Source organism: Hibiscus syriacus, unplaced genomic scaffold (assembly GCF_006381635.1).
Source record: "Hibiscus syriacus cultivar Baekdansim isolate YM2019G1 unplaced genomic scaffold, ASM638163v2 tig00110670_pilon, whole genome shotgun sequence".
In the NCBI taxonomy this organism is placed as follows: Eukaryota; Viridiplantae; Streptophyta; class Magnoliopsida; order Malvales; family Malvaceae; genus Hibiscus; species Hibiscus syriacus.
Genome location: NW_024062818.1, coordinates 30,444 through 49,759, shown reverse-complemented (window position 1 = coordinate 49,759; position 19,316 = coordinate 30,444). Strand labels below are relative to the sequence as shown.

Sequence of the window (19,316 nt, the reverse complement as noted above, 5' to 3'; positions counted from 1 at the left end):
AATAAATGGAAAAAAATAGATGGTCACTAGTTATACATCTAAATCAAACCTTTCTAATAATTATTTATAATCATTCAAGATTAATAATTGTTCATCACATATGCGCACCTTATTTTATAAGGTATAGATAGCTAAAAAGTTATGATTTTGTAATCACTACATATTATTAAAAATAACATTAATGAGATAATATTATAGGAATAAAATTTAAATGATATTTAAACAATTTTATTGATTAAAATAATCAGTTTCCACTTTATAAGGTATAGATAGCTAAAAAGTTGTGATTTTATAAAGTTATGATTTTATAAGGTATAGATAGCTAAAAAGTTGTGATTTTGCAACCACAACTGACGGATAATTGAGGTCAAGTGAATAAGCTTGACTCGGACAAAAACTTCTCAAAGTTTCTTTGCTTAGAAGTTCGGGGCTAACAGCACATAGATATAGAAGATAATCTTCATACGAGGCATCGTAGACAAGACCAGGATCCGCTGCTAGTACAGGTCGAAAATTACCGGCCCCAAAATCAAAGGGATTTGCAGCAATATAGGTTCTAAAATCTTCAATGGTGTTATTAGAATTGTCTGTCAATGTAGCTGCATAAAAAATGATAAAATTTCAATTTAATAATAAGACAATCACAATTTGATTTAAAAATTAATTTCTAAACTATCTTTAATTACCGGTAGTCATGAGAGCAGATTTTATAGCTGAAATGCTCCAGTCGGGATGTACTGCTCTGAGAAGTGTAACCACACCGGAAACATGAGGACAAGCCATGGAAGTTCCTGAAAATATATTATATTTCACATGTCTTTGATCATATGGAAGCTTTGTAGGAGATGATGCCAGACTCCATGCTGCTAGAATCTGAAATCCCGGAGCGATAATATCAGGCTGTCACCAAAAAAAAAAAACCAGAAATCAAGTCAAACAATATACAAAGTTGATTATATATAAATATATTCTATGATTCACAAATTACTTTGAGAATATAGGGATCAATATGGTTTGGATTACGACTAGAGAACGGTGCCACTAAAGGCGCTTTGTAAGTTCGTGATTGAACCGGCACGATAGTTTCAGTAGGATACATTGTGGAATAGATGTATTGGAGAATTTGAACGCCACTGTCGTATATAACTTCAGTTGCGGGAACGAAATGAATGTCGAAAGATAGTTTATCTCCATCGGATTTGGAGTTAGCTAATATCATACCGACGCCGCCGGCTTTGCTCACTTCAATGCCTTTATCTATATTTAGTCCACTTCCGGTGAAACACACCACAATCTTCCCATTCACCTTGAAAGGGTCAAGTGAACCAGCTAGACAGTACCTAGAGTAAAACAATAGTGGATCTTATTCAATATTACAAAACCAAAAGCGAGAGGAGATGAAAATAAACTTACCCTGAAGAGTCGGTAGACACACCAGGGAGAGCTGCATCGCTTGCGTAAACTAATGGATACATGACATTCCTTGTGTTCTGTGACATGCTATATCCCTACAAACAAACAAAAAAGGTTCATGAATTTATGATTTATGATAATTATAATGTATGATCAGATCGGATCTTACGGGGATTTCTACGCCATTTCCGAGATAGACGGGCGAGTAAAATCGTCGGTCGATGGAGCTAGCACCAACAGTTATGATCCACGGTGCTACATTTGACAACGTTGATGGGTTAGGACCACTGTTCCCGGCAGCGCATACAGTGATGATGTTGCGACTTAAAGCATGCAACGATCCGATAGCCATGACATCTTGGTCTAAAGATTTTTGTTGGGGGAGGCCGATGGAGACACTAAGTACGTCGACACCATCACCTATGGCCGCGTCAAAGGCCGCAAGGATATCCTCGGGCACACATACGTTGCCGTCGGACTTTGGCTTACCAGGGATTGCCCAACATGCCTTGTGAACGGCAATGCGGGCCAAAGGAGCACCTCCTGAGGCTGTACCCCTTGCAACCCCTCCAATGCCAGCGGCATACTTGACTCGTCGACCCGCTGCAATGGAGGCCGTGTGGGATCCGTGGCCGTCGGCATCTCGTGCAGAAATATAGTCTTCCGACGAGTTAACTTTGCCATACAAGTTGATAAAACCATTGGTGAAGTATCGAGCTCCGATTATTTTTCTGCGACAACACAAATATTTTATTAATTGTACAATGATTTCTGCGACGACACAAATATTTTATCAATTGTACAATGATACCATTATCACAAACTTCACTCACCTATTGTAGTGGATTGCGTTGAAAGCATCTACTTCTATGCAGATACTTTTTCATCTTGATGGGACAGGATCCATTCCTTCATCAATGAAGCTTGGTGATTCTGGCCACATACCTAAATCAAAAATATCCCAAAACATTAAACATATAACAATGTCAAATAATAAATCAGATATAAATAATTAGGAATTTGTATAAATTAAAGTTTAGAGTTAGACGGATTACCACTATCAATAAAACAAATAATTTGATTTTGACCATATTGAGCATTTAACCTTAAATTTCCTCCCATTTGAGTTCCACTCCATAAATAATCATTTAATCCCACGAAATCCATGATCTTGTAGTCTGAGTTTGGTATTTTCCATGTGAAGGAATAACTGATATTATCTCCTCCGTTTCTATTAAAAAAAATAAAGAATCATTATTAGTACTTCAATCATAAATTTTAAACTAAGATTTACATTTCGATAGAACTACGTGAGACTTATTCAACAAATATTAAGAGTAAAATAATTACTAGAGAGCTTTGAGGCTTCATTCCGAGTAAGCTTAGCCGCAAAACCATTGATGCTGTTTTTGTAGCTATAGAGAAGTGAACTTTTAGCATCATTCTCAGACTCTTTCACAGAATATAGATATGAAAGATGAAATTCTTCAATTTCGTAAAGTGTTTTTGTTCCGTCATGTTCACCAAAATATACTATATATATCTTATTCTCCACTGATAAGACTAATGGTGGAATAAAAATCAAAGCAAGAAACAAATAATAGGATGACATCTTCATATTTATAAAGTATGCAATTTTTCTCCAAAAAAAAAAAGTTGAAATACTTAGGTAAGTTCTGTAACTAATTTCAGTCATATATATAGCTTTTCAATAAACCCTATTACACTAGAGTGTTTACTCAAATTTTATCTAATGTTATCTATCTTTTAATTTTAAAATTTAAAAATGATTTATTGAGTATTCAATATCTAAACCACTTTCCAATTTAATAGTTATATACTTTTAAAATTTAAAATTGTCTATTTGTTTTTTGCAAAAAATAATTATCTAATATTATAATTTTTAAACTTAAAATGATTTATCTAATCTTAATTGTTTAAATAATTTTTTTAGATTTAAAAACTACAATGTCAATTTAGAACACTTATGAATTAAAACAATTACGATAAGTAAACTTAAAACACTACATTATCAATTTAGAAATTATCTAATATTATATATTTTAAAATTTAAATAATTTATTTAATATAAATTATTTATTTTTTAATTTGATGAGATATGTTTTCGCTTGAATTGGAATACTATCATATCAAGCTTAAATAACGTTTTTTTTAAAAAAATTATAGGATAATGTTTTATTTCTATTATTTAATAAGCAAAACTGAATAAATATTTTTTAAATTTTTATCCATTTATATTTTGTAGCTTCATTTTGAAAGTCCTCATGGAAAGCAATTTGGGCCTGTAGAGGTCCGACTTCTGAATTCCGTTCATTAAATTTGCTGCCACATAAACATAGAATGACAATGGGTTGAGATGGGTTGGTGTTTGAGTCAATTTAAATCGATAAGTATATTTTTCATTCAAAATTAATTTGATTTGAGTTTAAGGAGGTTTTATTTTATCTAAAATTTAACACGGATTTTGAGATAAAATACTGCATTTTACTTGATATGATTCGATAAAAATATACTTTTTTCATCAAAAAATTAGAAGAAGTATATAGTAGAAATTTATACTATAATCCCAAATTAAATAAGAGATTTATCAACCTAAACCTAACACCCTCACCCTTTATAAAACTCAATTCGAGTTGTATTTAAAAAAATAAACTGCATACTAAGATCCATAGAATTCATGTCAAATTAGCATTCATATATATATATATATATATATATATATATATATATATATATATATATATATTATTTGATGGATTCATTAAAAATGGAGAGATGAAAAATTGATTTCTAAATGATATCATTTTGGATTTTTACATAAATGAGTGGGAAAAAAAGAGAAAGAAATAATCCAAAATGAGTCGATTTAATTTTTTTAAGATCCAAATAATGTCATTTAAGTATGTTATTAGATTATCTATCATATCATTTATGATTTAAAATTACTTGTCCAAAAAATAAGAATATGTCAGAATTGAATGATTAAATTGAACTTTTTTAAGATTAATGACAAAAAATAAAAAATGAGTTATAAAATTTATAATTTATCCAAAAATAAAAAATTAACATGTAAAATATTGTTTTATCCATATTAATTATAAATATTTAATGAGTTAAAAATTACTATAATTTAAAAGAACATTTTCAATCTAGATAATTCATATTGAATTTGAAATATATACGCAAAAATTAGGTTATTTTCATCAATGATTACTCTTTTTTATTAAGCTGTAGTGATTACAAAGTAATATTTGTTTTAAATACTCTCAATCATTTGATAATGAGCGTTTAATCACCCATGTTGCAGCCACTAGTACTCGAACTAGAGACTTATAAGAATAACTACCATTCATTTGACCACTAAGGTAATTTGATTTGTATCCATCATAATTACTTACATTGATACATTTGCTTGTTCGTTTATATATTTTCATTTTACTTTATGATGTTTGATAATAATATTAGATCTAGACAATATTTGGAATCAACTTAAATTAAACACCTAAATAGGAGGCCATTTTCTTTTTTGCACTACTTTCCCCAATCCAAAACAGTTAAATTCCAAATTTTAATTAAAAATATCGAACTATTTCAATTAAAAACTTTATTTTCAAGACTAGTGTCTTGTGTCATGAGTCATGCACAATAACACGCAACAATATGTATATGATCCTCTAAGTTCTTTGTAACATATTAGATTTAACTAGACATATATAATATAATTAATTCAGTTTCTGAAATATTTTACAAAACACACACTTGGAATAATGTGAACATTTCATGTGAATTATATGATTAAATTTCTAGTTATATTATTTGTGGTAGGTGAAATTTAATTCTAGCCATTGGTATAATTTATTTTTGACCGTTAGATAAAAGATAAATCAAATATAAATAAAGGTCATTTTCATCTCATTTGAATCATTCCATTCTTGAGTAACATAAACAAATAATTTATTTTTACCATATTGAGCATTTGTCAACAAATTCCCTCCCAATTGAGCTCCACTTGATGAATGATCATTTAATTCTAGGAAATCTCACGATCTTGTTGCCTGTGTTTAATATTTTTCATGAGAAGGAATCGTCAATAGTATCTCCTCCATTTCTATAAAAAATTAAAAAAAAATTATTAACATTTCAATCACAAATTCTAAAATGAAATTTAGATTTTGATTCTAAAAAAATGAATTTTTTATTTTAAAAAAATTAAATTTCCTCCCATTTGAGTTCCACTCCATGAATAATCATTTAATCCCACGAAATCATGATCTTGTAGTCTGAGTTTGGTATTTTCCATGTGAAGGAATAACTGATATTATCTCCTCCGTTTCTATTAAAAAATTAAAAAATCATTATTAGTATTTCAATCATAAATTCTAAAATAAAATTTACATTTCGATCCAACTACTTGAGACTTATTCAACAAATATTAAGAGTAAAATAATTACTAGAGAGCTTTGAGGTTTCATTCGGAGTAAGCTTAGCTGCAAAGCCATTGATGATGTTCTTGAAGCTATATAGAAGTGAACTTTTAGCATCTTTCTCAAACTCTTTCACGAAAAGCATATATGAAAGATAAAATTCTCCAATTTCATGAAGTGTTTTTGTTCCGTCGTGTTCACCAAAATATACTATATATACCTTATTCTCCACTAATAAGACTAATGGTGTAATAAAATTCAAAGCAAGAAACAAATAATAGAATGACATCTTCATATATATATAAAGTATGCAATTTTTCTCAAAACAAAGTTGAAATACTTAGGTAAGTTCTGTAAACTAATTTCATTCATATATATATACTTTCAATAAACCCTATTATACTAGAGTATTTACTCAAAATTTTCTAATGTTATCTATCTTTTAATTTTTAAATTTAAAAATTGTTTATTGAGTTTTGAATATCTAAACCACTTTCCAATTTAATAGTTATATACTTTTTAAATTTAAAATTGTCTATTTTTTTTTGAAAAAAAGATTATCTAATATTATAATTTTATACTTAAAATGATTTATCTAATCTTAATTATTTAAATAATATTTTTAGATTTAAAAACTACATTGTCAATTTAGAACACTTATGAATTTAAAAAATTACGATAAGTAAATTTAAAACACTACATTATCAATTTAGAAATCCAATATTATATATTTTAAATTTAAATAATTTATTTAATCTTAATTATTTATTTTTTAAATTGATGAGATATTTTTTCGCTTGAATTGGAATCCTATCATATCAAGCTTAAATAACGTTTTTAAAAAAAATGATAAGATAATGTTTTATTTGGATTATTTAATAAGCAAAATTGAATGAATATTTTTAATTTTTATCCATTTATATTTTGTAGCTTCATTTTGAAAGGCCTAATGTAAAGCAATTTGGGCTTTTAGAGGTCCGACTTCTGAATTCGATTCATGAAATTTGCTACCACATATGTATAGAATGATAATGGGCTGAGATTGGTTGGTGTTTGAGTCAATTTAAATCGATGAGTATATTTTTCGTTCGAATTTGATTTATTTTGAGTTTAAGAAGGTTTTATTTTATCCAAAATTTAACACGGATTTTTAGATATAGAATCTGCATTTGACTTGATCTGATTCGACAAATATATATATATATATATATATATATATATATATATATATTATCAAAAAATTAGAAGTATATAGAATAAATTTATACTATAATCCCAAATTAAATAAGAGATTTATCGTCCTAAACCTAACCCCGACCTCACCCTTTACAAAGCTCAATTCGAGCTAAATTTATTTTTGATAAAAAATGCATACCAAAATCCATAGAATTCATATCAAATTATCATTCATATATATATATTATTTGATGGATTACTTAAAAAATGGAGAGAGAAATTTGATTTCTAAATGGTATCATTTTGGATTTTAACAGAAATGAGAGTAAAAAAAGAGAAAGAAATAATCCAAAATGAGTCATTTTAATTTTTTTTAAGATCTAAAATAATGTCATTTAAGTATGTTATTAGATTATCTATCGTGTCATCGTATCATTTGTGATTTAAAATCATGTTTCCAAAAAAAGAATATGTCAAAATTGAATGATTAAATTGAACTTTTTTAAGATTAATGACAAACAAATAAGAGTGATAAAATTTATAATTTATCCAAAAATAAAAAATAACACGTAAAAGATTGTTTTATTCATATTTATTATTTATATTTAACCGCGTTAAAAGTTACTATAATTTAAAAGAACATTTTAAATTTAGATAATTCAAATTGAATTTAAAATATATACGCTAAAATTGGGCTATTTTCATCATTGATTACTCTTTTCATTAAGCTATAATGATTACAAAGTAATATCTATTTTAAATACTCTCAATCATTTGATAATGAACGTTCAATCACCCATGTTGCAGCCACTAGTACTCGAACTCGAGACTTATAAGAATAAGTATCATTCATTTGATCACTAAGATAATTTTATTCGTATCTATCATAATTAATTACATTGATACATTTTCTTGTTCGTTTATATATTTTCATTTTTCTTTATGATGTTCGATAATAATATTAGATCTAGACTATATTTGGAATCAAATTAAATTAAACACCTCAATGGCCTTTTTTTGTGCACTACTTTCCCCAATCCAAAATAATTAAATTCCAAATTTTAATTAAAAATATCGAACTCTTACAATAAAAAGCTACATTTTCAAGACTAGTGTCTTGTGTCATGAGTCATGCACAATAACCCCCATCAAAATGTATATGATCCTCTAAGAAGTTCTTTGTAGCATATTAGGTTTAACTAGACAAATATAATATAATTAATTTAGTTTCTGAAATATTTTACAAAACACACACTTGGAATAATGTGAACATTTCATGTGAATTATATGATTAAATTTCTAGTTATATTATTTGTGGTAGGTGAAATTTAATTCTAAGCATTGGTATAATTAACATTTGACCATTACATAAAAGATGAATCAAATATAAATAAAGGTCATTCTCATTTCATTTGAATCATTCTATTCTTGAGTAATATAAACAAATAAATTATTTTTGACCATATTAAGCATTTGTCAACAAATTCCCTCCCATTTGAGCTCCACTCGATGAATGATATTTTAACTCCATAAAATCTCATGATCTTGTTGCATGTGTTTAATATTTTTCATGAGAAGGAATCGTTGCTATTATCTCCTCCATTTTCATAAAAAAAATTTAAAAAAATTTATTAATATTTCAATCACAAATTCTAAAATGAAATTCAGATTTTGATTCAACTTGACTCAAGACTTATTCAAGAAATATCAAGAGTAAATTAATTACAAAAGAGCTTGGATGCTTCATTCGAAGTAAGCTTAGCAACAAAACCATTGATGTTGTATTGTAATTATATAAAAGTGAAGTTTTAACATCTTCCTCAGACTCTTTTACGTAATGCATATAAGAAAGAGGAAATTTTCAATTTCATAAATGTTTTCATCCCATTGTGTTCACCAAAATATAGTATATAATCCAACATAGATAAAATAAAAAAATTAATTTTATAATATTTTAATAAAATAGAACAAATATAAATAAAATAATATACTTTTTCTCCAATGATAAGACCAATGGATAATGAAAAACAGAGTAAGAAAGAAATAGGAAATTGATATCTTCATATTTAGAAAGTCCACAATTTTTCTTAGAAAGAAAATAAATATTTAGGTAAGTTTTGTAAACTAGTTTTAGTCATGTATTTAGCTTTTCAATAAACCCTAATAACCTAGTTTATCTATTCAAAATTTATCTAATATTATCAAACTTTTAAATCTAAAAATAATTTATTAAATATTAAATATCTAAACTACTTTTCAATTTAAGAGTTAAAATGTATACTTTTTAAATTTAGAACACTATATTATCAATCTAGGATTATCTAATATTTTATTTAAAAAAATTATCTAATATTATAAATTTTAAAGTTAAAATGATTTATTTAATCTTAATTGTTTAAACAAATATTTTTAGATTTAAAATAGTACATTATCAACTTAGAACACAATTATCAATTTTAAAATTATATAATTAAATTTAAAACACTATATTATCAATTTAGAAATTATTTTATACTATACATTTTAGATTTAAAATTATTTGAGTTAGAATCATATCATCTTAAGCTTAAATAAGGTAGGTATTTTTCTAAAATGATGGGATAATTTTTTTATTTAGATTATTTAATAAACAGAATTGAATATATATTTTTTAAAATTTTTATTCATTTCTATTTTGTAGCTTCATTTTGAAAGGAATCTTGAAAAGAAATTTAGACTTTTAGAGGCCCAACTTTTGATTTGTTTCCTGGGCAATTCATTGGTGTTTATTATCGGTTTCTTTGGCCCAATACAGCAGACACCGAAATTATTTTGCCCGGCCACTCCAAACTTTATTTGGCAATTTACGACAAATGTTATAGTAATAGGGAAACTCGTCACGTTGAGGTGACGAGTTTCCTTAGAAATAATTTTTTTAATAGTCCCAGCTAAGTGAGCCCCATGTGAGCCAATATTTTAATATATCAACAGGAACTCATCACGTCGACATGACGAGTCCGGTCATATATTTAATTTTTTAAACTCAGTAAATAATTTAAAAATGGAAAAAGAAATAAACTAGGGAAACTTGTCATGTCATGGTGACGAGTTTCCCTTGAGTTTTAAAAAAAACCTGTCGTTTAGTGCAGTTGGGCAACGAGTAGCTGCAACAATCAGATTCCAATGATCAGCATGTAAGTTATCAACTCGACGTGATGAGTTCAGTGAGATTTTAAAAAAAGAGTTGTTGGTTTGGGATATGAATAGGGTTTAGGGTTTTTATTGTATTTTGTTAAGAAAAAATTAAAAATTCCCAAAAAAATGTCTACCTGAGAAAAAATGTTACGCCTTGATGTTATCCATATTTCTTCACTCGAACTCAATTCGGAAGAAGAACGAGGTATTCTTCAACGAGGAATGACACTAGGAGATCATCATCATCATCATATTATTATCTATCTACAACAGTCCAGACTATATCCAACGACATTTTTGCATGTTTTAAGGTGAACCCAGCACTAATTTCGATATTGATTGAACGTTGAGGCCCCGAAACGCGTACTTTATATTTTTCGAGTGGTGAGGCGACGATAACATTTGAAGATGTCGCTAACAAACTCAATGTTTCGGTTAATGATGTGCCACTAATGAGGCACAACGATTTTGACCAATTCGTTGTTGTTCACCAAGTTTTGAGAAAGATGCCACCACTAGAGGTCTTAGACGAGCACCAAATACGGATAACTTGGTTAGAGTCTGAATTTAATGTGACTAACGGCTCTACCGAACAACATGTTATATTTTCAGCCCAAGCATGTCTTCTCCAATTGATTAGAGGGATATTTTTACCGAATAAATCCTGGAATTTGGTACTCATTTAGTATCTTCCGATATTGAATAATTTTATTGTGTGTCGTAGCACTTGTTGGGGTTGGTCATTTTGACATTTTTATACCGGAAACTTTACAAGGCTACAATCTTCGAAAGGGGTCAAAAAACCGATGTAGCGGGTGATCTAGTCTTGCTACAGTCTTGGACATGGTATCAATTCCCATTTTTTTATGCCAATTACACCAGACCTGATTGAGTTTCATCTAGCTGTAAGGTAATTTTTTTACTTTATTTTTACATTTTTAAATTTATTTTATTTTTAATTTTTATATTACTTAGATGACAACATAAAATAACCGAGACCAAGTTACGAGGTGTACTAAAAAAACTATACGAATGAGGAACGATATAACTAGTCGACGTGCGGTAAACATTCAACTGTTAGTTTTATTTATTATATTATATTATTTAAATTTTTTAACTTTATTTATACTAACTTTTATAATTAATGCATGTTTACAGTTTTCTTGGATTTCGTATTCTAACGTTAAAATGTACCGGTTATTGCCACCGAGATTTTTTTGAAGGATCAGAGTTTTTATGTGCTGTTACGCCTTTGCTACACTTTTCGATTATCGAGATGCATGTCGTAGATAGAGTGTTGCGACAATTTGCATCTCATCAACATATTCCTAAGCAAATATTTGATATTCACGTGCTCCATGGTATTGGTATGTGTGGGAAGCATAAGATAATTAGTCGAGGAAGCATGTTGTCTACATTGAGAAATGATATTATCGTCAATTATCGGTCCCTATGCAGTACGAGATTACGTATGTTGGCCTTGATTTTGACATTTCTCTCTACCTCCAAAATTGTGAAGCAAATGCAAAATCATATTTAACGACACCAGAAGATGGGAACAACTCAAGGCGAAATTTGTAAAGTCCAAGAAATCATCATCGATATATTCATCTTTTGCTTCTGCTTTTGTCGAATATTTTGCATATCATACCAGTTATGGTTTTTATCCTTCATATCATGCTTCAACGGAGATTTAGCCGAATTGGAATTTATTTTGAAAATACACGATTTTTCGACTCGGGTACTCGACCCGTTAAATTTTTTGGGTTTTCGGGTCGGGCTTGAGTTACCAAATGTTACTTAACCGGGTACCCGCCGATCCAATACTCAGTATTATATATATATAATTTTTATTTTATATTAAATGTTTATTCATAATTTTCAAATTATTTCACCATCACATTCTAAATTCCTAATTTCTTAAATTTCCTACCATAACATTCTAATTTTTTTTTTTTAACTTGGAAACACTTGAAATTTAATTATATTTTTATTTTATTATTTTTTGCAATTATGTAATTTGAATTTTATGTGTGATTTATATATTATATAACTTTAAATTTTAGAATTATATATATATAATTAAAAATAATATAATTTAAAAAATTTAAAAAAAATGAATCGAGTACACAGTATTTCGTGTACGCGACCGGTTTTGAACACCCCTAATAATTAACATTTTCAATTTTTAAATATAATTTTAGGTTTTATATAAACTATAAACTTTTAATTTAATCTAAATAGTTATTTAATTTTTATCATTAATAAAGGCAAAAAGACATCAGAGGTCCCTGTACTTTTGAAAAAAATCAACTTGTCTCTCGTATTATTTTCTCTCAATGTGGCTCTCCAAATTAAAAAACAAACCCAATGTGATCCTTTAACCAACGTTTTTAGTCGTTGGTTGTTACAATACCAGGGTGCCAGTTCATGATGCTGACGTGATGGTCCCTGGTGCTGACATGACAGTTCATCTGTCATGTTTGAGTTACCAATTTAGTCAATCTATCATCTCAACTACCACATTAATCTGTCACCCTAAACTGTCATTTCAGCACCGTAGACTGTCATGTTAGCATCGTAGACTGTCATGTTAGCACCTTAAACTGCCGCATCAGCACTGTAAAGGTCAACGACAAAAAAAGTTGGTCAAAGGGTCACAATGTTTTTTTTTTCTGAGTAAGAATGCCATATTGAGTGGAAAAAGTACAAGAGCCGTATTGTTTTTTTCCTTCAAAAGTACATGGACGTATGATGCATTTTTGCCTAAAATAAATATTTTATAATAACATTATTAAATAATTATAATAAAAGTTTCCATTAAAAATATTATTCAATATATCATTCACATATTATTATCAAACAATATTTAATTGGTAATTTCTAATGTGAGAAGATCGAAGAAATTAAAATCATAATTAAACCTTCTATTTCTTATATATTTTTGTTTAAGTTATTATTTTAAATTCTCGTTCGATCTAGTGATTGGATTGTAAATAAAAAATAAAGTATGACAGAATTAGTGATAAATAAGTCAAATAAATATTTCTAAAATACAGTAATAATAGTGTTTTATTGTTTACTTTAATGTTATAAATATTTGTTTATTTGGTTGATTAAATGATTTTGAATCTGGGTGGTGGCTTGTGTGTGTTTGTTTCTGATTGTTTAAGTATTGAGTCGGCCGCCAAAAAGGCTAAAACAACGCAGCTATAATCTTTTTCTTGCGGCTCACGGCTTTACATTGTGTAACTTTTTACACCTAATTTATTGCTTATTTGCTTTACTAATTAGGATTAACATTTATTAATCGCATAATATATTTGATTAAAAGATCCAAGTGAACTTACCGACAGATGTTGGTTCAGGTAGTAAGTAGTTTGATATCGTTTAGCAATGTCTCATGTTCAAATTCCTTTTTATGAAGAAAATCTCCGCTGAGAGACTCACCTACCAAAATCAGATGTGCAACACGGGTCGATCCAGTTTAGTCAGAGCAAGACCTTAGAATTGGAGGGCAACAAAAAAATCCAAGTGAATTTATTTAATATTATAGTAGACTTAATAGTAAAAAAAATTTAGAGTTTAAATTTTCTTTATTGATTTATGATGAATAAAGATAATATTTATTTGAAAAATATTCAATCATTAGAGAATGATAACTCATATATTTTTGTAATCATCGTACTTGATAAATAACAATAATTTTTTAATTATTAAAATCAATTTATCCACATTAGAATTTAAAACTTAAATGATATAGGTTTGAAGGAAAAATGGTGTCACCCTTCTAATAAATGGAAAAAAAATAGATGGTCACTAGTTATACATCTAAATCAAACCTTTCTAATAATTATTTATAATCATTCAAGATTAATAATTGTTCATCACATATGCGCACCTTATTTTATAAGGTATAGATAGCTAAAAAGTTATGATTTTGTAATCACTACATATTATTAAAAATAACATTAATGAGATAATATTATAGGAATTAAATTTAAATGATATTTAAACAATTTTATTGATTAAAATAATCAGTTTTCACTTTAAATCTCAGTTATTCATTTTCCAAATAATGGTAATAACTTCAATAAACATTGCTTCTAATAATGATAATTCTTATTTATTTTTTCATTAAATTATTTTTAGTTAGTCGTAATGATTATATTAATACAATATATATTGATACATCGATATATTTTGTTTCATTTCCTCTGTAGAGATGGTAAAAGATCCATATATATATATATATATATATTTATACAGAATAAAATAAAATATATATTAATATGAAACCATAAATAAATATATTTATTAAAAATCAAAAAGACTCCTCAAAACCTAAAACGAATCTAATAAAACTTAGAAATATTGGCTGTTCACTAGGACACAAAAACAGCAAAAACACTTCTCACATAATGAAGTCCATCATTCCACATGAACCAGCCATACACATACTGGTTGGTCACTGAATTATCAGTTCGAAAAAATGTTACTGTGAACTTTTGCTTTTGGCCGATATAGTCAAAATACAACACATCTGGATTAACTATAATTCCAATCCCTGCAGGTAGATACCAGCTAGCAGTGTATTTACTCTGACAGTTGCATGCGTTGGTAACTGTTCTCGATACTGTCACAGGATCGTAAAGGTTGGCAACCACAACTGACGGATAATTGAGGTCAAGTGAATAAGCTTGACTCGGACAAAAACTTCTCAAAGTTTCTTTGCTTAGAAGTCCGGGGCTAACAGCACATAGATATAGAAGATAATCTTCATACGAGGCATCGTAGACAAGACCAGGATCCGCTGCTAGTACAGGTCGAAAATTACCGGCCCCAAAATCAAAGGGATTTGCAGCAATATAGGTTCTAAAATCTTCAATGGTGTTATTAGAATTGTCCGTCAATGTAGCTGCATAAAAAATGATAAAATTTCAATTTAATAATAAGACAATCACAATTTGATTTAAAAATTAATTTCTAAAATATCTTTAATTACCGGTAGTCATGAGAGCAGATTTTATAGCTGAAATGCTCCAGTCGGGATGTACTGCTCTGAGAAGTGTAACCACACCGGAAACATGAGGACAAGCCATGGAAGTTCCTGAAAATATATTATATTTCACATGTCTTTGATCATATGGAAGCTTTGTAGGAGATGATGCCAGACTCCATGCTGCTAGAATCTGAAATCCCGGAGCGATAATATCAGGCTGTCACCAAAAAAAAATACCAGAAATCAAGTCAAACAATATACAAAGTTGATTATATATAAATATATTCTATGATTCACAAATTACTTTGAGAATATAGGGATCAATAAGGTTTGGACCACGACTAGAGAACGGTGCCACTAAAGGCGCTTTGTAAGTTCGTGATTGAACCGGCACGATAGTTGCAGTAGGATACATTGTGGAATAGATGTATTGGAGAATTTGAACGCCACTGTCGTATATAACTTCAGTTGTGGGAACGAAATGAATGTCGAAAGATAGTTTATCTCCATCGGATTTGGAGTTAGCTAATATCATACCGACGCCGCCGGCTTTGCTCACTTCAATGCCTTTATCTATATTTAGTCCACTTCCGGTGAAACACACCACAATCTTCCCATTCACCTTGAAAGGGTCAAGTGAACCAGCTAGACAGTACCTAGAGTAAAACAATAGTGGATCTTATTCAATATTACAAAACCAAAAGCGAGAGGAGATGAAAATATACTTACCCTGCAGAGTCGGTAGACACACCAGGGAGAGCTGCATCGCTTGCGTAAACTAATGGATACATGACATTCCTTGTGTTCTGTGACATGCTATATCCCTACAAACAAAAAAAAAGGTTCATGAATTTATGATTTATGATAATTATATTGTATGATCAGATCGGATCTTACGGGGATTTCTACGCCATTTCCGAGATAGACGGGCGAGTAAAATCGTCGGTCGATGGAGCTAGCACCAACAGTTATGATCCACGGAGCTACATTTGACAACGTTGATGGGTTAGGACCACTGTTCCCGGCAGCGCATACAGTGATGATGTTGCGACTTAAAGCATGCAACGATCCGATAGCCATGACATCTTGGTCGAAAGATTTTTGTTGGGGGAGGCCGATGGAGACACTAAGTACGTCGACACCATCACCTATGGCCGCGTCAAAGGCCGCAAGGATATCCTCGGGCACACATACGTTGCCGTCGGACTTTGGCTTACCAGGGATTGCCCAACATGCCTTGTGAACGGCAATGCGGGCCAAAGGAGCACCTCCTGAGGCTGTACCCCTTGCAACCCCTCCGATGCCAGCGGCATACTTGACTCGTCGACCCGCTGCAATGGAGGCCGTGTGGGATCCGTGGCCGTCGGCATCTCGCGCCGAAATATAGTCTTCCGTCGAGTTAACTTTGCCATACAAGCTGGTAAAACCATTGGTGAAGTATCGAGCTCCGATTATTTTTCTGCGACAACACAAATATTTTATTAATTGTACAATGATTTCTGCGACGACACAAATATTTTATCAATTGTACAATGATACCATTATCACAAACTTCACTCACTTATTGCAGTGGATTGCGTTGAAAGCATCTACTTCTGTGCAGATACCTTTCCATCTTGATGGGACAGGATCCATTCCTTCATCAATGAAGCTTGGTGATTCTGGCCACACACCTAAATCAAAAATGACCCAAAACATTAAACATATAACAATGTCAAATAATAAATCAGATATAAATAATAAGGAAATTGTATAAATCAAAGTTTAGAGTTAGACGGATTACCACTATCAATAAAACCAATAATTTGATTTTGACCATATTGAGCATTTAACCTTAAATTTCCTCCCATTTGAGTTCCACTCCATGAATAGTCATTTAATCCCACGAAATCCCATGATCTTGTAGTCTGAGTTTGGTATTTTCCATGTGAAGGAATAACTGATATTATCTCCTCCATTTCTATTAAAAAAATAAAGAATCATTATTAGTACTTCAATCATAAATTCTAAACTAAGATTTACATTTCGATCCAACTACTTGAGACTTATTCAACAAATATTAAGAGTAAAATAATTACTAGAGAGCTTTGAGGCTTCATTCCGAGTAAGCTTAGCCGCAAAACCATTGATGTTGTTTTTGTAGCTATAGAGAAGTGAACTTTTAGCATCATTCTCAGACTCTTTCACAGAAAGCAGATATGAAAGATGAAATTCTTCAATTTCGTGAAGTGTTTTTGTTCCGTCATGTTCACCAAAATATACTATATATATTGTCGAAACGATTTTTATACGGTGGCGAGGGTGATTTTGGAAAACCGCGTCATTTTTAATTATTTATCTTTGCAATCGAATTTTAATTAAAAACAATGCAATTTTAGAAAACCTCTCGTTTCGAGAAATTGGAAATTCCTTTACGGTCAAAATATATGGTTCGAGGAGTCGCCACCAATCTTTGATTAGGGTGTGATTGGGCACCCAAAGATGTTGTCATTTTAAATAAAAATTAATTTTAATTAAAACGACAAATTTACGGTCTACGTTACCAAAATCCAAGTTCGGGAGTCGGTTACGCGTGGGGAAGGATTAGCACCCCCACAACGCCCTAAATCGGTACCTAGTTGATTAATTAATTTCTTTGCAACGAATTTCGCAAGTTCAAATTTAATTTGATTAATGATCCCTTTAAACAACAAACATGCAAATTTGCAACATTCAAAGCAACAAAATAGATTTAATTTAAAATTACCAAGTCATTAGAAAGATAAAGAATATTCGATTATTTAAAAATATCGAGACCGGATCTTTAGTTCAGTTCTAACGACCTTTTCTCGAAAAGTTTAAATAGTCGAATATTTCCTTTTCTTTCGCTCCCAAATTTTACAATGACATATCCAAATTTAATTAGGCGTTACTGACGGGATACCATTTTAATTTAAAATCGTCAAAACAACTTTCCTGTAAGTTAAGGAAAGCCATTCTGATAATTTTAGATTAAAAGGGCATTACCCTTAATTCCGATTATGCAATAATGTCAAGTTATGCATATGAGGATATCATGCAAAAATTATACAAAGTGATGTTAATGCAAAAAATAATTAAATATGCGATTAAAGTGAACGAATTCAAACATGCTCATAAAAATAAACTACACCTACGTGCGTATGAACAACATGCTTAAAATAATATATACATGCATATATTTTAAAATAAATCTAAATTAACCTAACAATCATGCATAAAATATTAAAAGGACTAAAACATAAAGAATAAATAACAACAACCTTTTCATAACATTTTCATTTCTGGGTACTGCAAACAGAATATAACCAAAATATTGCATAGGATCAAATTGAAAGCTCCTCAAATTACATATCCAATGCAAAAACGGAAAGAAAATGGCCATAACATGATACGGGACCAAAATAAAATAATCCGGAAACCAGGAGGTAAGATTAAAATTCCCATAAAGCTCGGTTTAGGGACAAAAATGTAACAGGTTGAAACTGAAATGGCTTGCACACAGTTACCCCCAAAGCAAAACACAGAATACTTCCCCGGAGGTCAATACGACGCCGTTTTGGAACTAAACGGGACGACGCCGTTTTGGCGTACGAGACATCAGGGTATACCCCTAACCCTAGTCTCATTTCTTCTCAACCTAAACAGATGAAAACCCCCCCCAGCCGTTCTCTCTATCTCTCTCGCCTCTCAACCCCAGCTTGACCAGACGACTTCCCTGGCCACCACGGCCACCGCCGCCTTAAACAAATCTCTTAGATTTCCTCTCAAACGAAACCAAACGAAACCCTAGCCTCCACAACCACCATGGTCTCTCGCTTCTCTCTGCTTTCCTTGGTCGAAACCCTCAGCAAACCCAACCGTGGCAGCCGCCGTGGCTGCCACCACTAAACTATCCTGACGAGAAACGCTCAGGTAAACCCTTTTCTCACTCTTCTAACCTCTTAAACCCTAAACCCGATCCTCACCGAGACCTCACAAAACCCTCAACCAAGCACGGACCTAAGGTTCAGGACGGTTACCTTGGACGACCGGCTATGATTCGGGCCCCAAACGACAAAGAAGGTAAAAGTTTTGTTTGCTTCTTT

At 30.3% G+C, this 19,316-nt stretch overlaps 1 protein-coding gene and 1 pseudogene across 1 annotated transcript; both read right to left on the bottom strand.

Annotated features, from left to right (window-relative positions):
* Window positions 1–297: 297 nt before the first annotated feature.
* LOC120137433 lies at window positions 298–3,031 on the bottom strand (annotated as a pseudogene).
* Window positions 3,032–14,593: 11,562 nt separating this feature from the next.
* LOC120137432 (subtilisin-like protease SBT5.6) lies at window positions 14,594–17,475 on the bottom strand (the record flags this gene model as incomplete). The annotated part of the gene is made up of 8 exons (XM_039153181.1): window positions 14,594–15,126; window positions 15,214–15,427; window positions 15,515–15,866; window positions 15,940–16,034; window positions 16,108–16,669; window positions 16,772–16,883; window positions 16,994–17,170; window positions 17,289–17,475. Coding segments are annotated over 8 exons (2,232 nt in total), but the record flags the coding sequence as incomplete, so codon positions are not given.
* Window positions 17,476–19,316: the final 1,841 nt, after the last annotated feature.